Source organism: Triturus cristatus, chromosome 1_2 (genome assembly GCF_964204655.1).
Source record: "Triturus cristatus chromosome 1_2, aTriCri1.1, whole genome shotgun sequence".
Classification (NCBI taxonomy): domain Eukaryota; kingdom Metazoa; phylum Chordata; class Amphibia; order Caudata; family Salamandridae; genus Triturus; species Triturus cristatus.
This window is the reverse complement of record NC_140580.1, coordinates 999,959,769-999,981,962: the sequence shown is the minus strand read 5'-3', so window position 1 is coordinate 999,981,962 and position 22,194 is coordinate 999,959,769. Positions and strand designations below refer to the sequence as shown.

Sequence of the window (22,194 nt, the reverse complement as noted above, 5' to 3'; positions counted from 1 at the left end):
TGCATTCAGTATTATATGTTGTATTATTGTATGGCTTTCTTGTAAAGCTGAACCAATAAGAAAGAATATTGAAAAACAAATTGATGTTTGTCTTTTCTCAGTGTAGTCACACAATTTGCAAAATAAGGCAAAGCTGTTTATACCTAGCATGTTGCTTCATTCATCAGTCAGAGTTGTTGAATATTTTAAGTTTAAATCTGATGGAGGATTTCTTGAAGGATTTCTTGAAGCAAATGTACAAATCAAAGAACCTCTGGGTGGTTAAAATAAAGCACAATTATTTAACCTTGTTTGGGGACCGCTCACCCTTGCCTACTGTAAGGTTTGGTTTACCACTTGGGCCGCACAAAAGGCAAAATAACGCACTGTCTGTGTTGTGTCAGAGAGATCGCTGCCAGTCAGGCCTCCATTGCAAGCTCAAGGCAGAGAGCAGCACACATCCTCATTTTGAAGTTCGTTTTCAAATTCAGATTTTTTTTTGTTGCAGATTTATATAGCACGAACTTACATTACACAAGGACACATTCATTTTTAGGTCGAGCATTCGAGACCTCTTGTATATACTTTAGTATATACTTATATGTGTATGTACTTTGTGGGCTCTAGAGATCAGTCCTGGGACTTGTCTGCTTCCGCTTAGGGACTTTTTTTTCTGCTCAACTGCCTCAACTTAATTGTCTTGATAGAAAATGACCAGTAGAGGTCAGTAAAATACCTGAATTGTCTTCTGCTTGTTCAATTGCCGCTTGATAGAAAACGACAAATAGAGGTCAGTAAAATACCAGAATTGCTTTCTGCTTAGGGACTTTCTTACCAGCAGTAAAAAACAAGCATTTGCAATGCAATAGGTCTCGCATTTACGCGAGTTTGAGCTATTGATATTGCTAATAACAATGCCTTTTATTTTTGTTAACGTTTTCAAAACATAAATAAGTCATTGTCATTTACAATATCAATAGCATAAAGTCGTGCAAATACGAGACCTATTTGCATTGCAAATGTTTGTTTAAGATTCTTGGCAGAGAATAAGGTACTTTCAAGGTTAGGAAAAGGGTCTCTGTACACTGGTGTTTTACAAAGCTTTTGGTATTAAAGTTTATTGGACCTGAGACATCTTCCATGTGGTTATTTGGTTTGTCTCTATTAGTAAAGATGTAGGCAAGGAAAATGGACTCCTGAGTAGTGCCTGAATTACTTGCATGTAATCTTCATTACTCATATTCTTTCTCAACACAGTCCCTGCATTTCAACTGCCCTCCCCTTGCGTACTCCAAGGATTCGGACCCCAAGTCTTGGGGATCTTCAGGTAGTAAAGAATATATTTTAGTCTACTATGCAGCCTACACAATGCAGTAGACACAGCACGTTTCTTTCAGTAGTGGTACCAAACAGGTTTCCTTCACAGAAGATCACCTTCGTCATTGAAGCCTCTGTGGAGGAAGAGTAGGACTAATAAATAATCAAGGTAGGAGTTGAGCACCTGCAGATACTTCTAAATATCATTGTAAGCATCCAAGAACGTGCATGCCTATGAACGTTTGACTCCCTACGAACTAAACTCTAAAGTGATCTAAATACCTAATGGTGAGACCCTTATTTAATTGAATTAATATTCATGATGCTGCAAAGAGAAATATTTTTCAGACATTGAAGAATTTACCTAAAAAGTATTTGTTCTTTCTGGAATCAACATAAGATGTATAAGGAACTTGAGGAGGTCTAGGACAGAAGTACAAAATGTTTTTGTGGCTACAAACCCTGCAATTCACAAAATCACAGTTAACAACAACAAAATGAAATTTCGGAATATACTAAACCCCTTTTGCAGCTCAGAAAACTCGAACCAAAATGCAAAAGGAGTTTACTGACATTTTGGTATACCATTATGAAGGGGCATGAAATGGGCCTCCTTTCTCGTATGAACTTCAATGAGATGCATAAATGTTTTGGGACAGAAATCGAATTTTGCAAACCAGTGATTAGTTAAAAACTCCTCAAAGGAAGTGATAACCCAGTGGACCTGACTGTCTACCTCCAACCCCCCACGCCACCAGTGTGTTCCAGATGGGTTAAAGCAGCACAACCCCTGTGTTGGAAGCCAATATTGGGCGGAGGGGTCGAAACTAGTTTCCTGGGTATTTATCATTCGTTAAGCAAGGTATTCTGCGACTCCCTGTGACAGGATATTTTGCAGCAGAACGTATTAGTACATTAGTTGTGCCGTAAACTTACAGGCAAATACCAAGAGTTGGTGTGCAAATTTAAGTTGGGCCACTAGTTTTTAAGCCTAATTATGCATTGGCCATCAGAATGTTATTGTTGAAGCAGTGTCTGTTTGGTATTTGGGTCTGGTAGTTGATCACGTGTTAAAAATAATTAGTTCGCTTCTGAAAGTTTACAGCAAAACCTCAGCTTAATACATTGTATCTTCTACACCCCTCTCCGTACCCATGCAAGCATTTGCTATGTACAACATAAAATATATGAATATTACCTCTTGATTTTTTGAAGTGTTGTTAATTATTTTGGGTTTCATTATTTTTATTCCAAAGTGGGACACATGTCGCTCAGGATCGTCATTTATAAATGTCTGGAAATTACACCATTTAATTGCTAATAAGTATTATTGAAATATCAAAGTGCATGTCTATCTGCTGTTATTTTATTACATGTCAGTCCTTCAAATCTCATCAGGGATGTAGGGCCATCACGGATAAGGGGTCTTTCCTTTTACGGAATCCATTTCTAATCCACAGGTGAGCACTGGTCCCACCATATACGGAGGAATACAAGAAGGCACCCAGCGTACTTTGCACTCCCATTTCTGCAACATAAGTTCAACGGTTATTTTTGACCCGGGATAGTTTTTTCTTGTCTTGCTGATATTACACTTTAAAAGTAAAAACATATTTGCTTGTGATTTAGCAAAAAAATCACATGCAGCTGCACTTAAAGAAATGAAATGTATATGTTTTACATCAAGGAGAATGCAAGGTGCGAGAAGATGAAGTAAACATTAAACCGCACAAATATCTTTTTGAAAAGTAAGGAATGAACATACTAAGTGGTTTAATCAATATTGTTACTATCAGCAGAAAAAGGGGTACGCACCATGCCTTAGCTTCAGCAGCAGTCAAAAAGATGGTTTTTTTATTGCACCAGTGTTCATTTTCTCTGATATAGCGCCTGGCAAGTGCAGCATGCTAAACTTCCAAGAGCCCATGCACTCCTGGCTGTTGCGAGCCAAAGTTATTCCCGCCGTTTGCAGCTGGGTTGGTAACTTCTTCCCTTACGGCCGAAACCTAAAATATGTCTTTCCCCACAGGGGGCCCAGCATAGTTACAAAGGAAGTGCTAAACACAGGATACAGTACTACAGAGCAACAGAGAAACAATAAGAAGCAAAGAAGGGAAAGGTTATTGTTGTGTTGGCACGTTTGGTATCAACGTTAGTCAATTACGCTTCGCCTTTAAGGAGAATACACCTAGGGAAGTTACACATTGTGAGTGATTAGCACTTCGGGTGAACATATTCAGGATCAAGAGCGCTTTCTTTCAGCACAGGTCAGATCTGTTTTTAGCAACATTTAGTTCCCGTAGTCTGTCAGCTGACTATTTTTTTCATCCATGCATCCCAAGTTAGCAGTAAAGCGCTTTGCAATCATGTTGGGCTTGTGTTAAAAATACGGGCTTTCTCAATAAAAACAAGCTGTCGCCATTGTGAGGGAAGTGGGATAAGGGAGGGGGTGGCAAATGGTGAGCACTTTCCGGCCGCTTTGATGTTCTGATCAAAGCGGCCGCGAAATGAGCTTTTGTAAACGGGGGATTTGAAAGTGCAAACTAGTGCTTTCAGGCTGCTAAATGGTGCGCGCGCCCGGCGCACATGAACTGTATTTGGAGGCCTGAAAAGCACTAGTTTGCACTTCCAGATCCCCCTTTTACAAAAGCTCTCGCGAGAGCAGCACTAAAGCGCTGTCTCAGACGAGACCTAATCATAAATCACTTTAGCATTCTCCAGATTCCTGTCCTTAGAAATTGTCTTCCAAGAGCATCCGTAGACGATAATTTTTTTTTAAATCTTGTATTTTCAGTAATATGACCACCAAAGGCCCTGATTTTAGATTACAACAGAGTTTTGGACTATACCATTTCCCGCTGAAAGACAATATTTCTCTCCAGGTGTTCTCATACCTGGCATGTCACGCAGTTTGGCGCTTACTCTCCCTCCATGTTAAAGAACAGTAGATGTTTCAGCACATATAAGGTCCCAAGGCGAGACCGATTGCATTGCAAATGCTTTTTTTGGTAGGTACGAGGAGATTAAGTAATTAGCCCAGAATAACAGGATGTGGAGTCGACCCCGAACCTTGGTTTCCCAGCTCCAAAGTCAGCAGCTCTAGCCGTGAGACCACATCCTCTCCCCAGATTCAGTCGCTTTCCAACTCTGCCGAGGCCCATTCCCCATGTGGTAAGTAGCGCACGTTCTGAATGGATAGACACATTCCTGGATCACACTGAACTGCGCGTGCGCAGTTGAGGCAGCTAAACTTTACCGAAATGACTGCATTTCAAATGCTGCAGCGGCCGTCCCGGTTGAGATAAATGCAGAGCTCAAGCTGTAATTGCAGCAGATAATCTGTGGGTGGTAGGAAGGTGGCTGAAACTCACCTTTATTTGAAAGTTGCTAGTCCATCCCATTCCTTGAATTGTACAACAGGAAGTTTATCACTTATGGGAGGCCACACAGAAATAAAGAGAGGCCCAGCCCTAGTGCTCCAATCCCGCCCACCCCCGCTACAGCCCTGGGTAGAGGGATGTCATGTAAAGGTATCTCTAAGTTTGAAAGTTTTCAGGCCGTTCACTCTCAGGGTTACACAGAGGTCGTGCAGTGCTGCAGAGAAATCACTCAGTATTACGGTGAAATTATGTATCATTTATTTTTCACTTAATTTCTACTAAAGCGCTATTACTTATGTATTAGAAAAAGTGGAGCAGACCATTCAAAATAAAGGCTCATTTGAATAAATGTACGTTGTTGAAAAGACTTAGCTTCAATTACAGTTAGTAGATCCTGATTTGACGTGGATCAAAAAGTGTGACCAAATGCTGCCAAAGGTCTAAATAGGGCGGAACTTCATTTCACATGTTTTATAGGAATAGTAGTACCCTTTTCCCGTGCCCCAGTTAATACCATCTGCGTAGGTGGTGTGTTTGCCAGCAAGGTACAGTCCATTGAGATTGGCTCGGTGACAGGTTTCGTACCACCAGCCTCCCTTGAAGAGCGCAGCACAGCTGGATGGAAGCAAATCGTTGTCCTGGTCTTTGGTTGAGAATGGCAGGTTCAGATGAACAGAAAGGGAATCTCCTGTAAAACGAGGAGGACAGTTTATTTATTTAATGACACTAATGTTTAAATACACTGATTTTACACACACACAAACATGCACTCACACGTATGTCTGCTAATATGCACACATAATATGCCCCCATGCTCCTGATTTAGTTTCTGCTCTCAGGGGAGTTAAAATGAAAACCTAATATAAGTTAATTCACTAGAATGATATATATATAAATAGATTTTGTTTTCTATAATTTGCCTGCATTTTCCATACATTTGGTTATTCATTTCATTAAGTTCCAAAGCAAATTACATTTTTCATATGTATTCGGAGTTTTTATATCTCACGTACCGAAAGCCTTAGTTGTTTGACGAAGTCTCCTCTCGTCACATACCACACACATCACGCACCACACAGATATGCAACATATAGATACACAACATACACATACATGTGCATAGAGAAACCGGCTCATGGACAGCCCACTTCAGCCATTGGCTACTGTGATACAGCAAGATTTAGGAATTGGATTTAGGGGCATGAGCATTTGTGTCTGCCCATGGCATTTTGCGGATGTAAACTACTTTAACAAGCATTTGCAATGCAATAGGTCTCGCATTTGTGAAAGTTAGAGCTATTGGTGTTGCTCTCGATATAAACAAGCATTGGCAGAGCCAATAGGTCTCGCCTTTGGGACATTATAAGTGTTTAGTTATCCAGCACAATATCCTTGGTGCAACAACATCAACTGTTGCATAGATAAACACTTATAAGGTCCCAAAGGCGAGACCTATTGGCTATGCCAATCCGCTTTTTTTTGTTATTCTTTAACCATCCTGCACAGCATTGGGGATGCTGTTCAACCACTGGCAAATACAATAGGTCTCACCTGTGGCTTTGTCAATGCTTGTTGTCAAATATCATACAAACACATACAATTGGTCTGCCCAGCTTACTTCATTGCATAATGAGTTGAGTCACTTTAGATTGAAGTCCAATGCAAAAGACTTTTCACTACTGCCAATGAAACACTGTAAAAAACACGTATCATATCAATCCAGATCCAGCACCAAAACAAGCACAACCAACCCAATGTACATCCCTGCACCCAGCAGCAGGACAAGGCTGCGTTTTTTATCAAAGACCACAGTTCCAAACACGTCTTGCAGAGCAGGGGAAAAGGTTTAATTTAGGATGGTGCATTCTGACGTATCTTCCTAAAGAGTCCTTTTCAGAATTGAATATTTTAAATTTCTAATTATACACAACAAAATTATCGCTATTCATTTACCAGATACACCTAACAAGTATGGGCAACGCCAATAGGTCTGGTTTAGATAGATAACTGTAGCGCTTTATAAGTCAAATTTTCATTTCATTTCATTTCATATATCCGTTAGTTGTTGTGTGACGTTTCTGGACACAGTAATACAAAACTCGGAGACAGACACTCAAATACTAGTAGCGGTGTTAAGCACCGGATTATAGTTTACATGTTGAAGCCATGCCTTTAATTACACAGGCCTCGCCTTTTAGAAAGAATACCTTTTTATGCTTCTTTGTCTACGTCCCTTATAGAGACAGGCTACCCCTACACAAATACACAACGTATCCCAATTAAAGCACTGTAACCACCATTCGGAATCCAGTTGAATTGCCGAAATGATAGATGCTCTAACAGCTGTTTAAAGACAGAAAACACAATACCTGAATTTTGGAAACTGAAGGGTAGTACTAAATAAAAATCTAATATACGCCATACTCTTAAAATAAACCTTTAACAGCTCATAAAGGATAGCCCAGAACACTTCTTTGTGAAAATGCGCACAATAGCAGTTTGGCTTGTGCTGGGATATAGGTGCAAAATGTAGAGTGAGTGAATGAGTGTGTGTGTGTGAGTGTGTCATTTTACACTACGCATATATTTCACTGAACATTACAGCATACGTTTTTTTATGCGACGTTATTTATGAAACACTGACGTGCTTTGCTATTATTTCATCATGTTAATTTTTTGGGGGCGTTTGCACGCTGCCCAAGACAAGACAGCCACCGATGACAGCGAATAAATAAAGATAAGCCCATCCCTAGCAAAAGCATGACAGGCTTACAACTTATGCCCTGGTAATGAAAAGGAGCTCGTTAAATTAAAGCAATATTCTGCCTAATTAAGGGCTGGCACCTCAACTTGTATGTCGAGATCCGGGAGTGACGGACTATAACGCTGCTCATTTTGGTAAACTGCTTTACCACAGAGGCGAAGGTTTTACACAATTCGTGAAGCATGGAGAAAGACGACGGGCTTGCCCAGGCTAACAGGAACAAGAACAAACAAAGATTCACAAGCTTTGGCATAGCCAATAGGTATTGCCTTTGGGACCTTATAAGTGTTTAGCCATGCCACAGCTGCATAACTAAATACGCGAAAGTGAAAGTGATCGCAATCGCGATCACGATCAAAGATCAAAGCGGCCGTGCGGCCGCGAAAGTGAAAGTAATCGCGGTAAAGCGTAGCGCGCGCCCGCGCACATGCACTGTAGCTCTAGGCTGGCCTGGTAGCACTTTTTGGAGCCTTCTCAATAAGTCTCGCCAGACCAGCGCATGCGCTGGGTCAGGCGAGACCTAACAAGAAACAAGCATTGGCATAGCCAATAGGTCTGGCCTTTGGGACCTTATAAGTGTTTAGCCATGCAACAGTTGCATAACTAAATACTTATAAGGTCCCAAAAGCGAGACCTATTTGGCTATGCCAAGCGGCCGTGCGGCCGCGAAAGTGAGCCCTCTCAATAAGTCTCGCCAGACCAGCGCATGCGCTGGGTCAGGCGAGACCCAAAAATGATTCGTTTTTTGAGCAGATCGGGCTGTTTTCAGTCCACTTGGCAAGATATAGATGCAAGATGCCAACCTTTACTTAAGTGCTTCAATTAATGCAATGGGAATCCACTGTTAGTTTGTCTCAACCCAATCATATATAAAACGAAAACTGGTAATTTTGTCACATTAAGATTACTATACATGGGCTGCACGAGGGAATCATGGGAGAGAAGTTAATGGGGAGAGCTGAAGGCATGGCAAATTAAGTCACTGAAAATAACAGCAAGTCAGCTCTTCCACAATGGCGGAGGAGCATCACCTCACTGGCTCAAAGCCAGCACCTGAAAAATAAAATGATATACTTCATTATTTTATTTTTCAGTTGCTGGTTGAGCCAGCATACAGTAGGGAGGGGCGGGACCAGGGTCATGGGAGGAGGGACGAGGAGTGCCATGTGCACTCTCTAAGTGGGCATGTGTGTTTGGCCAGACAGGCTGGCCAAACACACGTACGCACTTAGGTTTCTCCAGCCCAGATGCATTGAACAGCCAGGTTGGAGAAACTGCACAGCCTCCCTGTCCTGAGCGGAGCGTCTCTTCAGCCCGCTCAGGTCAATGCTGCTCTCATAGAGCAGCACAGGGATTGCCCAAGAAGTCTGTGACATAGTCCTAGTGTCTTCTGGGACAAGGAAGACAGAGGCGCAACGCGGGAGGCGACTTGCACTGAAGGTAAGTTTTCCTTTATTGTTTTATTTAACACCACCCCAGGTCTCCCTCCTGTGCGCCCATTACCCATGCTCCCTCCCTTTGCCCCCCACTTTTATTCTGTGTAGGTCACCACTGAATAACAGGCAGTGACGTGTGCGGGAGAGGCGGCACAGGGAAATTTCTTAACAGTATGTTTTACTGGCTTGTTTTCAAGCTGTGGTAAGCACTCATGCAGCTTTGTTTTGCATTGCAATAAAATACCACAGGTATTGGAGGGCTTCACATGAGCACCTCTTACATTACACAAGGACACATTTATTATTTGGTAGGCACGGGAGATTAAGTGATTGGCAGGAGACCCCGCCCCCTCCTCAAACTCCGAGATTGTTCTTCAAGTTGGTGGGTATGCGTTGTTATTGTTTAAATCAAAGCATACATTTCTAATTTCATTCCATTGCAGTTTCGTCACTATAGTTTTTAGGTCTCGCCTGGCATTAGCAGCGCGCAGCTCTGCTCTCGCCATGCGAGGGCTTTTTGTAATCAATTCAAGATGTGCACGCGTACGGAGGGACAAAAAAAATGTACGCGCATGTGGACAGCCCAACGCCATCTTTGTTTACTTTGTTTACTCGCTCGGTAGTGCTGGAGTTTTTCTACGTGAATTGTTTCCAGAGTCCCTGCTGTGCATGGTGTTCTCTCGCAGTGCAGTAACCCTCCCTCTCCACGCTCTCTCTTTCTTCCTTACTGCCTGAACCCCTCTGGCTGCGAATGCGCCTCCCGGCTTGTATGAGATGCTTCAAATATACGTGAGAGGCAGGGGAGAGACAATGCGAGGCGGTGGTTTCTTTGCATGACAATGTCTCGTCCCTCTGTAGTGGTCAGTGAAAAGGCCAGTCCCCTCCCACCCAGAGCGCATCACTAATCTGTCTTATTAACTCCTCGAGGAGGGGGCAGCACGCCCCTTTTCCATTTCTTTTTTCAGAAAAGGGTGCGTTTTCATACCGTTTTACTTCTTTGTTTCAGAATACAGAGGTAATATGTTATTTTAAAAACACTGAAGACATTTTCCAACCTGAACACCAGAGTATTGGAGACTAACCCGGTGTAATTTATTTACACCCTGGTTTTTATTTTTGTAGAACAAACCGAATTTCACGAATTTTTTTATCTTATTTGATTTTTGTAACAATTTTTCTCCCGTTAAAACCAACAATTAAATTAGGGTTGTCTTATTTATTTAGTTTTCGAAGGTAGTCAAGCTGCCAATATTTCCGGGCCATTTCATGCCATCCCTCAGCCTCGGTCATTTCATTTAACAGGACTTTTTCTATTGGTAGGTGACTGTGTATTACTGTCTTTTTTTTCTTTTCTTTATTTTTTTTATATTTGTTGTTCAATGTTTTCCTTTCGACCGTTTTACTTGGTTGTTAGTCGTTTATTAGCAGATTCTTAAGATAATATCAACAATAACAGCACCTCAGCTGATACAACAGCAATTTGAAATCGAGCGTTTTTTTTTACAATATATTTATTATTGCAGTATTGTACTTTTTCTTGCATTGTTTCTGATGCAAACAATGCATCTTTTAAAATGTTGTGGATACAACTTAGGGGTGACGCATAAACTCACTCTGAAACCACGCCCTGCTTGTGTACAATGGTATATCATGTTAAGTTGCACTGTTTTTTGTGTGATGTATCTCAACCCACTTCGTGGCACGCTCTTTTAGTGTTCGGAAGTTCGGTTATATTGCAGGTACGTCTAAGTACCATCAAGTTGGGTAATTGTAGCACCTGGTCTTAGAAAGGAAAAATTCCCATTTTATGGCTGTGTGAAAATATATGATCTGATGGGTCTAAAGCATGCGTTACGTTAGATAACACTAGATTATAGTATGTTACGTTTTGATACACTATTATGTTTTGTTTGTTAATGTTTATGGTTTACAAAAAGCATTACGAGTACAATACAAATTGATATATGTGAGCATCATGGAACCTATAATAAGACCTACCACTTTTAGGTCTCGCCTGGCTATCGCGTAAGCGATTGCCCAGCGAGACTTATGTAGGGGCTTCAGAAAATGCTCCCAAAGGCTTCCCAGGCGGATCGGGTGGCGGTTACGCGCACAACCACGCGCATTCCATTTGCCACCAGCTACTTCCTGCGCGTGCGCCGCCTCACGCATTCAGAGAGATTTAGTAAGGAGCACAAGACCTTAGGAATGCGGTTCATAGCCAGTGCATGTGAGGCATTCAAGCGCGAAGCTGGCATCTGGCATCGGACTTGAAGGCAGCAGACTGCTTTCGCCAGGGCGCGCTCGGCCTCACTTCCTGCATCCCCTCTTACAACAATTAACTTTCGTTATAACTCACACTCCATATGCTCGTTCCCTCCCACCTTTCCTTTGATGTCCACTTTTCTTGTTGTTTACAAACCACGCCACACACTGCTGCACGCCACACACTGCTGCACGCCACACACTACTGCACGACGCACACTGCTGCACGATGCACACTGCTGCACGCCGCACACTACCGCACGCCACACACTGCTGTGCACACTGCTGCATTACACACTGCTGCATTACACACTGCTGCACGCCGCACACTGCTGCACGCCGCACACTGCTGCACGCCGCACACTGCTGCACGCCTCACACTGCTACACGAAACACTGCTGCACGCCTCACACTGCTGCACACCTCACACTGCTGCATGCCACACACTGCTGCATGCCACACACTGCTGCACGCCTCACACTGCTGCAAGCCTCACACTGCTGCACGCCGCAAACTGTTGCACGCCGCACACTGCTGCACGCCGCACACTGCTACACGCCACACACTGCTGCACGCCACACACTGCTGTACGCCACACACTGCTGCATGCCGCTGCATGCCACACACTGCTGCACGCCACACACTGCTGCACGCCGCACACTGCTGCACGCAGCACACTGCTGCACGCCGCACACTGCTGCACACCGCAAACTGCTGTACACCTCACACTGCTGCACGCCACACACTGCTGCACGCCGCACAATGCTACACGAAACACTGCTGCATGCCACACACTGCTGCATGGCACACACTGCTGCACGCCACACACTGCTGCACACTGCTGCATTACTCACTGCTGCATGCTGCACGACACTGCTGCACGCAGCACACTGCTGCACGCCGCACACAGCTGCGCACCGCACACTGCTGCACGCCGCACACTGCTGCACGAAACACTGCTGCATGGCACACACTGTTGCATGGCACACACTGCTGCACACCACACACTGCTGCACACTGCTGCATTACTCACTGCTGCAAGCTGCACGATACTGCTGCACGCAGCACACTGCTGCACGCCGCACACTGCTGCACACTGCACACTGCTGCACGCCGCACACTGCTGCATGCCGCTGCACACCACACAGTGCTGCATGCCTCACACTGCTACATAAAACACTGCTGCATGCCACACACTGCTGCACACCGCACACTGCTGCACGCCACACACTGCTGCACGCCGCACACTGCCGCACACTGCTGCACGCCGCACAGTGCTGCACGCCTCACACTGCTGCATGCCTCACACTGCTGCACGCCGCACACTGCTGCACGCCGCACACTGCTGCACTCAACACATTGCTTTTATGCGAGTTTATGCTACTGACATTGTAAATGACAATGCCTTTTATTTGTTTTAAAACCAAAACATAAATAAAAGGCATTGTAATTCTACAATGCCAATAGCTCAAACTCTTATAAATGCGAGACCTATTGCATTGCAAATGCTTGTTATTATTTTGCTAACGTCTATACATTCACACATTTAAATACTCGGCTTCAGCGGGAATACCCCTCCCTTCCGTAAGTGCCTACCCATTTCAGCGGTGCTTCCCAAGCGCTCCGACTAAAGCTGCTTGGCGCTAACAGCGGTCCTTCATATAATCTGCTTTTGAGTATTAACCTGCCTCGGCGATCTTGTTTCTCAGAGGGGTATGAGGTGGTCTGGAGTCTAGGCTAGTGTGGACCATTGCAAAGGTTGCATGCCCGATCCGGAGGCCTAGGTGTTCGTTTGGGGCAGTAGGGTCTGATCCTCAGACAGAGCAGGGTGCACCGGAAAGACCTGGCATGAAACTCGGCTTGATTTATAATCAAATAATTCATTTTCTTAAATATTTGCCTGCTCTTCTTTTTAGGTCTCGCCTGGCGTAGGCTGCGCGCATACGCAGTCTCGCTGGTGAGATTTAGCGGCCCATTCCGATCCTGTAAAAAGGCTGTACGAATCGTTGTACGGAGCGTTTTCCCCATACGACTCGTACCCAGGTAAACTTTCCATTCAACCTAGGAAGTACGAATCGTACAGAAAGCCTATTTTCATATGTTTCGTCCAAAAGCCCGTACGGGTAAAAAAAACCTACGATTCTGATCCGGAACAGCTTGTACGCGACATCCGGACGTATTCAAGCAGCGGATTCCGGCCAAACAAGTACGATTCGTACCTACGTCACTCCGTATGTCTATTTTTTTACGGGACCCAAACACAGCCGGAAAAGCAGAGTCCGACGCGAACCTATACGCAACGGAGCCCCGGTACGTGACGTACATGCCATGAACCCCGTCGTACGTGTCATCCCAGTCCTCTTGGCCTATGACCTGGTGCTCCTCAACCGACACACACGCCGCAGAAGGTGAGAACAACACCCAGGGGCCAGGGTGGGGGTGAGGAACAGGAAACCTACCCCATATTCAAAGCCAAACCTATAATATGGAGGACATACATTACCACCAGGGTCTGGTCACTTGGGGGGTGGCGTGTCCAGCAACCCCTGCGTACCACAACAACAGAAGTGGACGTGTACGGTGCGTACCACACATACCCCTACGGCACAGTACAACAGTGATACGGACCATACACACACAATGAATGCGTGGGTACGGTGTGTACCACACGTACCCCTACGGCACAGTACAACAGTGAGATGGACCGTACACATGCAATGAATGCGTGGGTATGGTGCGTACCACACTTACCCCTACGGCACAGTACAACAGTGAGACGGACCATACACAAGCAATGAATGCGTGGGTACGGTGCATACCACACATACCCCTACGGCACAGTACAACAGTGAGACAGACCATACCCACGCAATGAATGCGTGGGTACGGTGCGTACCACACGTACCCCTATGGCACAGTACAACAGTGATACGGACCGTACACACGCAATGAATGCATGGGTACGGTGCGTGTCACACGTACCCCGTTACGCACCAGTACATTTTGGATATGAGGCGTACACACGCCAGGAATGTGGGCTTAGAGGACTGGCCCAGCATGTTACCTTCAGATTGGTGTGTGTGTAGGTCCAGGCCAGCAGTGTACTGCTCCAAGGGGGTGCGTGGGTGGGTGCAGAGGACTCCCAGCATTGTCCAGACATATGAGGGGTGGGTGCATAGGACTCCCAGCAGTGTCCAGACATATGAGGGGTGGGTGCAGAGGACTCCCAGCAGTGGACTGAGATATGGGGGTGGGTGCATATGACTCCCAGCAGTGCCCAGACATATGAGGGGTGGGTGCAGAGGACTCCCAGAAGTGGACTGAGATATGGGGGTGGGTGCATATGACTTCCAGCAGTGCCCAGACATATGAGGGGTGGGTGCAGAGGACTCCCAGCAGTGGACTGAGATATGGGGGTGGGTGCATATGACTCCCAGCAGTGCCCAGACATATGAGGGGTGGGTGCAGAGGACTCCGAGCAGTGGACCGAGATATGAGAGGTGGGTGCAGATGACTTCCAGCAGTGGACAGAGATATGAGGGGTGGGTGCATGTGACTACCAGCAGTGGACTGAGATATGGGGGTGGGTGCATATGACTTCCAGCAGTGCCCAGACATATGAGGGGTGGGTGCAGAGGACTCCCAGCAGTGGACCGAGATATGAGGGGTGGGTGCAGATGACTCCCAGCAGTGAACAGAAATATGAGGGGTGGGTGCATATGACTACCAGCAGTGGACTGAGATATGGGGGTGAGTGCATATGACTCCCTGCAGTGCCCAGACATATGAGGGGTGGGTGCAGAGGACTCCCAGCAGTGGACTGAGATATGGGGGTGGGTGCATATGACTCCCAGCAGTGCCAGACATATGAGGGGTGGGTGCAGAGGACTCCCAGCAGTGGACCGAGATATGAGGGGTGGGTGCAGATGACTCACAGCAGTGGACAGAGATTTGAGGGGTGGGTGCATATGACTACCAGCAGTGGACTGAGATATGGGGGTGGGTGCATATGACTCCCAGCAGTGCCCAGACATATGAGGGGTGGGTGCAGAGGACTCCCAGCAGTGGACAGAGATATGAGGGGTGGGTGCATATGACTACCAGCAGTGGACTGAGATATGGGGGTGGGTGCATATGACTCCCAGCAGTGCCCAGAGATATGAGGGGTGGGTGCAGAGGACTCCCAGCAGTGGACAGAGATATGAGGGGTGGGTGCAGATGACTCCCAGCAGTGGACAGAAAAATGAGGGGTGGGTGCATATGACTACCAGCAGTGGACTGAGATATGGGGATAGGTGCAGAGGACTCCCAGCAGTGCCCAGACATATGAGGGGTGGGTGCGGGGGACTCCCAGCAGTGGACAGAGATATGAGGGTTGGGTGCATATGACTCCCAGCAGTGGACAGAGATATGAGGGGTGGGTGCATATGACTACCAGCAGTGGACTGAGATATGGGGGGGTGTACATCATTATCAGATGACCACACCTACATGGTGGTATGGACGCATCCCTAACTTTTGATTATGATTTTAGTGCTATTACAACACATCACTGACAGCAGTGTCCCACTCCCAGGAGGATGGATGTCTTTCACACACTGCATGACACACCACATGTGGGTGTGAGGACATATAACACATGCATACCCACCCATGGTGGATGCAGCACAATGCACACCCTGAATTCATGCCACAAGACTGTATAGTCATGTAACTGCATACAAAACTAAGATAGCCAAAGGGAACACACACTGTCACGCACATCCCATGAGTGATAGGAATGTTCAGGTGCAGGTCCAGCCACCAAGATGTTGTCTCTCATGGAAGGAATAGGGTTCAATTCCACTAGATAGAATGCCCACAATTGTGAGTCAGGTGCCCAAATACCCTGCATAACAAGTACCATTTGTGTGGTAGGCCGTGATTACACACAGGCATAGTGCTGGAAAGGGCCAATTTGTCCCTGAAGGCATTCCTACATACCAAAAACACAAGTACAGTGACTAGCAAGGATGGCACAGACGATTCAGCAGGAGACATCGGTGAGCAGGCAGGGCCATTGTAGAAGGGATCCCTCACCAACAAAGGAAATGTTGACACAGGTCAGCACAACAATAGTGCAACTGTTTGCAGGGAAGATGTCAGGTGCCACAGAGGAAGGAACACTCCTTGGGACAATGTCTCAAAAACAAATGAAGACAAACTACCAATGATTCTTTGCTGAGACATTGTGATGGCACACAGATCCCATGGTCCACCTCAGGACCATAATACAAAAACATTTCTCTGACCCCTAACACATTACCAGAACACCAACTCCATGAGCCTCATCACCAACATCAAGTACCTGAAATGCAATAGTGTTGAAAGCAAAAGAAAAGGCTTTATTCAGCACCAAAAAAAAATTAGCCACCCCTACTTTGCCTTCACAAAGGAACCTCAAGGTTTGTCGACCGGGGGGGGCGTCATCTGTGGCAGGACCAGGCACCGCAGGGACAGTAGGGGGATGGGATGGTGGGATGCTGCCAGTTGTTGTTGCAGCCTCCGCCTCCTCAAGGAGGTCAGCCTCGGACCCGTCGGCGTCGTAGATGCTCTCGCCTCCAGACAGGTCCTCCGACTGACTCCCCTCGCCCTCCGTGCCACTGGCTCCTTCTGCCTCCACAGCACTGGTGGCACTGTCGCTGGGTCCCTCCTCCAGGTCCATGCAGGTGTCTCCCTCGCTTGCGGATGATGATGCTGTGGGCAAGGAGAAGAAACCAAAATGCATCAGTCACCTGTATACACCTGACACATGAGCACAAGAACAATTGGTCACAGTGCATATCAGGCAATGCATCATGAGTAACAGCTAGAGCACATATGTAAGCCCTCTACTGCCCAGTTGGTAGACCCACTATGCCACTTGGACACCAGGAAAAGAAATACACAAAAAGCCACAAATTGAATGAGAAATACACTGAGAAGCGAATGTCTGTGAACCGGTGAGCACAGCAATACAATGAAGTCATGCCACCTCATGTTTACCCTGAAAGAAAAAGTAGTGGTGCACCCAAGGTAAACTAACACACCTCAATACTCAAGGTGTCACCACACTCAGAGACCTGTAAGTACTTTGGAAAACAAAACAAAAAAATGTGCTACCTTGGGACTCACAATACTTTACACAATCAACATGTTTTGAATGTGCCAATTGGCCATTTCGTGAAAAGAACACTCATGTGCCTGCATGCAATATGTCGCACAAGGCAGTGCACACAAAATTACATTGACACTGTCATAGAAGAAGCTGGCACCTTTTCTAAGAAGCCACTGTTATAAATAAATGGTGTTGCAGAAAGTACATATACATGGGCCCGCGGAGGTCTTGATGTCTTGAGATTCGTTATTTTGTATCACCAACAACAAAGGAGTCTCACAAAATCAAGACCACTGTGGGAACATGTATATGGAGAATCTGCAACCACATGTAATTCTAACAGTGGCTTCTTTGAAAAGTTGCCAGCGTGTTCCATGAAAGTGGAAATGTTGTTTGGTGTGCACTTCCTTGGGAGACTTTTTTCATGCAGGCACATCAGTGTTCTTAACACAAATCTTCAAATTTCCACATTTAAAACATGAACAACTGTTGACAAGTGCTGTGAGTGCCAAGGTACAATATTTTGGTAGTAACAACTTGAATTATGTCAGTTGTCACATGGCCATCCGTCACCTGATTACACAGTTGGCTACACATATGACCTACTGCCTGTCATCTGGAGTGGCACACATGTCCACACCCAGGACAATGCATAATCTAATGGGCCTGCAATTGGGTTGTAAAAAAGCCTAGCTGTACTGTGGGGACACCCTCATGGCCCGCCAGAATTTACACACAGATGTCAGCACACAAAGTCCAAACTGCATTGCATCTCAACCACACACAGGTGCCAAAAATGTGGTACTCTAGTAACTCTAGTGATACGCTATCCCTCGTGGATCTGTTGGCCTCCTTCAATCTTTTTCAAAAGGTATTATCTTCCACCCACACTGCCGGCCACACGCTAGATGGAGTATTCACGAATGACCCCAGGTTGGAGTTAGGTCCCTCCTTTCCCCTTTCCTGCTCCGATCATAATGCAGTCTCCATGGAATTTACTCCTTGTGCCTCTCTCGCCCCCAGAAAAGATGTTAACTGTTGGGTGCAGAAGAGGAGCCTCCGGGGGCTGACTGATCATTCCCTGGGTCCCCTCATTGCCAATTTCAAGCCCCTTCCCTCTCAGGATATCGACTCCTCGGCACGGGAGCTTGCGAGCACTATCGCAAAGGCACTGGACACTCTTGCCCCCCTCAAATCTTTATATAGCGCCAGGAAACGCCCTTCAGCGCCCTGGTACTCCGACTCTCTCAGAGTTCAGAGGCAGGCATGTAGGAGGCAAGAAAGGCTCTGGAGAGCTCAGCCCGATACGGAAGGCCGGACTCAGCACAGACATCTCCTTAAGAGTTATAAAGCGGCGGTGCTGACTGAAAAGCAACTCTATTTCTCTAACCTCACTTCCTCTCTTACTTCCCCTGGAGACCTGTTCAAAATTGTAGACTCCCTTTCCCTTATCCACCACCCAGACCCTATAGTTCCTTCACAAGAACTCTGTGATCAGATCTCCTCCTTTTTTCATTCCAAAATTTTAGACATCTACACAGCCCTCCAGACGAATAATCTCACTTGGGCTCTCTCTCCTGATTCGGGGAATACTACTCTCCCTACCGAAACCTACCCCAGTTTCCCCCTCTCACAGCCAAGGACCTTGATAAACTTTTGGATTCTCTTAGGTCAGGCTCTCCTCTTGATCCCTGTCCGCTCAAAGTTTTAAAAAACTGTAGGGCAACTCTAATCGCCCCCCTGTTGGCAGTTATGAACAGGGCTTTACTCAGTGGTGTTTTAACAGCTATTGTAAAGCCCTTCTTAAAAAAGGCCACTTTGGACCCTAGGATTTTAAAGAACTTTCGTCCTATCTCCCTTCTTCCTGCCCCGGCCAAGATGTTGGAAGCTCACATGAATTTCCATCTTAGCGCCTTTCTCGATAAAACCTCCCTGCTGGATCCTTCTCAGCACGGTTTTAGAAAGGCGCATAGCACTGAGTCAGCCCTTACAGTGGTGGTCAATAATATCCGCGCTAAGGTCGACAGGGGTCAGACTACGCTTCTGATCCTGCTCGACCTTACAGCCGCGTTTGACACCCTGTCCCCTACCATCTTGGCCTCTCGTCTCAGTGAGATGGGAGTGGAGGGTCCGGCTCTTAGTCTCCTTTCTTCCTTCCTCAACAACAGAGAGCAAAGGGTTAAATTGGGTGACTTCCTCTCCACCGCCAAGCCTTTGCTGTGCTGGGTCCCTCAGGGCTCCTCTTTGAGCCCTACACTTTTCAACGTTTATGTGGCCCCACTTGCTAGGCTTGTCAGGTCCTTTGGATTGGAAGTTCTCTCGTACGCCGACGACACCCAAATCATGGTCTCCCTGTCACAATCCGTCGGGTCCACGGCACTAAACTTTAGGAACTGTATGAGGGCCGTGGCAGGTTGGATGACGTCAAACTTTCTAAAGTTGAACGGGGAGAAGACTGAGATCCTTGTGTTCGGGGGAAACAAGGAGGTTTGGTCAGCCGATTGGTGGCCATCGACTCTGGGATCATGCCCCCAGCCATCCCCCGTTGCACGAAATCTGGGAGTCCTCTTTGACACCTCGCTTGCCTTTGACAAGCAAGTGAATAGGACCGTTTCCACCTGCTGTGGGGTTCTAAGGGTGTTGAGAAAGCTCACCCATTACCTCACCCCTGATGCCCGGAAACAAGTCTCGGTTGCCCTTTTATCTTCGCGCCTCGACTACTGTAACGCCTTATATCTTGGGATGAGCAATAAACTGGTTCATCGGCTGCAGGTGGTCCAGAACGCGGCAGCAAGGTTTGTTGTTAATGCCCCTAGACGCTCCTCAGGAACTGCGATCAGGAAACATCTTCACTGGCTTCTGGTGTATGCCAGGATTAAATTCAAAACCCTGATTATCATCCACCGGGCTCTTCATGACGCAGGGGCCGAGGGCATTAGGTCTCTTGTGTCGTACTACACCCCAGGCAGGGCCTTGCGATCTGCTAATCAGAAGTTACTAACCGTCCCTCGCGTTGCGAAAGCAATGTGGGGAGGCAGAGCTTTCTTCGCTCTTGCCCCCAAACTCTGGAATGAGCTTCCCCTTGTCCTCAGGAATCAGGAATCTCTTACCCTATTCCGTAGAGGCCTTACAACGTTGCTCTTCTCTGAAGCTTATCTCTAATGCTTCTCTCTCTCCGTATCTTGGATCTGGCTGATTGTTTTCCATCAGTTGCGCCTTGATGCCTTCGGGCAAAGTAGCGCATTATAAATTCCCTTTCATCATCATCATCATCATCATCATCATGAGCAGGATTCATGTTTTTAAAAAACTGACACAGGCTGCAAAGAACAAACATCAAGCACTGGCCAGCATCACAGGGGCACTGCACGGTGATTCTCTGTACAGCCAAGTCTCACACTCAAGTCAGACCTGGCAATGAAAAATCAGGGTTGCACATGCATGTCACTCCCGCACACCCCCCCCCCATACCTGAGTCAATGTGATTGATACAGATCAAGAAGTGACATCTCTTATTCAGGGTTACAATAACTGTGCATGAAAAATTGCTTCATTTACACAACATCACCTCGTGGGGCTACCAACACATATTTGTGACAAACAACCATCAACAGATTGTTGTGAATAGCCACACAGGCACTGCCCAGTGTGAGTATGCACAAGCTAAATGGTGTATCCCTGTCCAGTGGACACATGCAGCACACATTTGAAAAATACAAACTAGGCCAGGGAACAATGCCACAGAGGCAGACCTATGCTGAACCCACAGAGAATGTGCACAGTGTTGGATGACACACATGATTAGGAGGCCAGGGTGTCTCAGGGGACGGTAGTGGGCACACTGCTCCGTGGTCCTGGAATGAGCTGACTGTACCATGTTCAAACGTCATGGCACTATGCATATCTCCCACTCATGCACATCATGTTTGAGGACACAACATTGGTCATGCATGCTGCAACGGTGTTCATTTGAAAGCTCACACTCCTATGTTGAGAATCATCATCAGTGACAACAAATATGGCCCCCCAACATAGTGAACAGGTCATGGCACAGGCAAGGTACCAACACAAGTCACAGACCACCCTCCCACATGATGCAGAAAGCAATGTGCACTTAGATTTGATGGCACCCTAGATGACCATGTGCAAATGTGATTACACACAGACCAGGGGACGCATGTCAAGGAGGGGAAGGGATGAAAAAGAGCACCAGGTGACATTGGGGAAAATACACTGCACATATAAACTCTGGGAGTGTATCCAGGCTACAGAGCACTTCAAAAAGCTGGCGACACATAACACGACAAACAGTCATGTACCTACCCCCTCCTTGCTGCAGTCTCTCCTGTAACTGCCTATCGAGCTCAGGGAATACCACCGCCAGGACACGTCTCATGTGGGGGGTCAGGCGTCGGCGGCCGCTGTGGGGGCGAGGAAGGACGAGCCCCAGCTGGACCCGGGCGATCCACCGGGTCCAGCACCGGATGTCCTGCCACCTCTTGCGGACCTGTGGCAGCTGCCGACTATGCTCCCCATCAGATCTCACGGCCCTGACGATGTCTTTCCACATCACCGCCTTCTTGTAGGCAGTTACCTGTCAGGATAACAAAGTGACACAACATCAATACACCTGCTCCATGTCCCAGAGACACACATTTGAACATCTTTGAAATGTTGAACAGGGCATAGGATGCAGACAGGAATTACATCATACACAATAAGAAATTTGCCTGTGTGCAAGCCCCAATGCACTACATGGCATTGAAAGTCAACAGGTTGGCATGAGGGGTGCGACACACTCACTGATCATGCCACACACTGTGCAGAACATGCAACAGCAGGCTGATGGCCAGCACATGCCAAGCAGTCACATGTCCCACTCCACTGACGCACCCTCAGCATACTAGACAAACACAC

General features: G+C 46.6%; 1 protein-coding gene across 2 annotated transcripts in view; it reads right to left on the bottom strand.

The window, feature by feature from the left end:
• Nucleotides 1-4,074: 4,074 nt before the first annotated feature.
• Nucleotides 4,075-22,194, bottom strand: part of LOC146868568 (ryncolin-2-like) — a 304,312-nt gene continuing 286,192 nt past the window's right edge. The window contains exon 6 of one of the 2 annotated variants that reach the window (XM_085611342.1): nt 4,075-5,364. In XM_085611342.1, coding sequence (XP_085467468.1) covers nt 5,117-5,364 — 248 coding nt within the window. In that variant the 3' untranslated portion in view covers nt 4,075-5,116. The remainder of the gene's footprint in view (nt 5,365-22,194) is intronic. The other variant, XM_085611352.1, reaches the window with a different exon arrangement.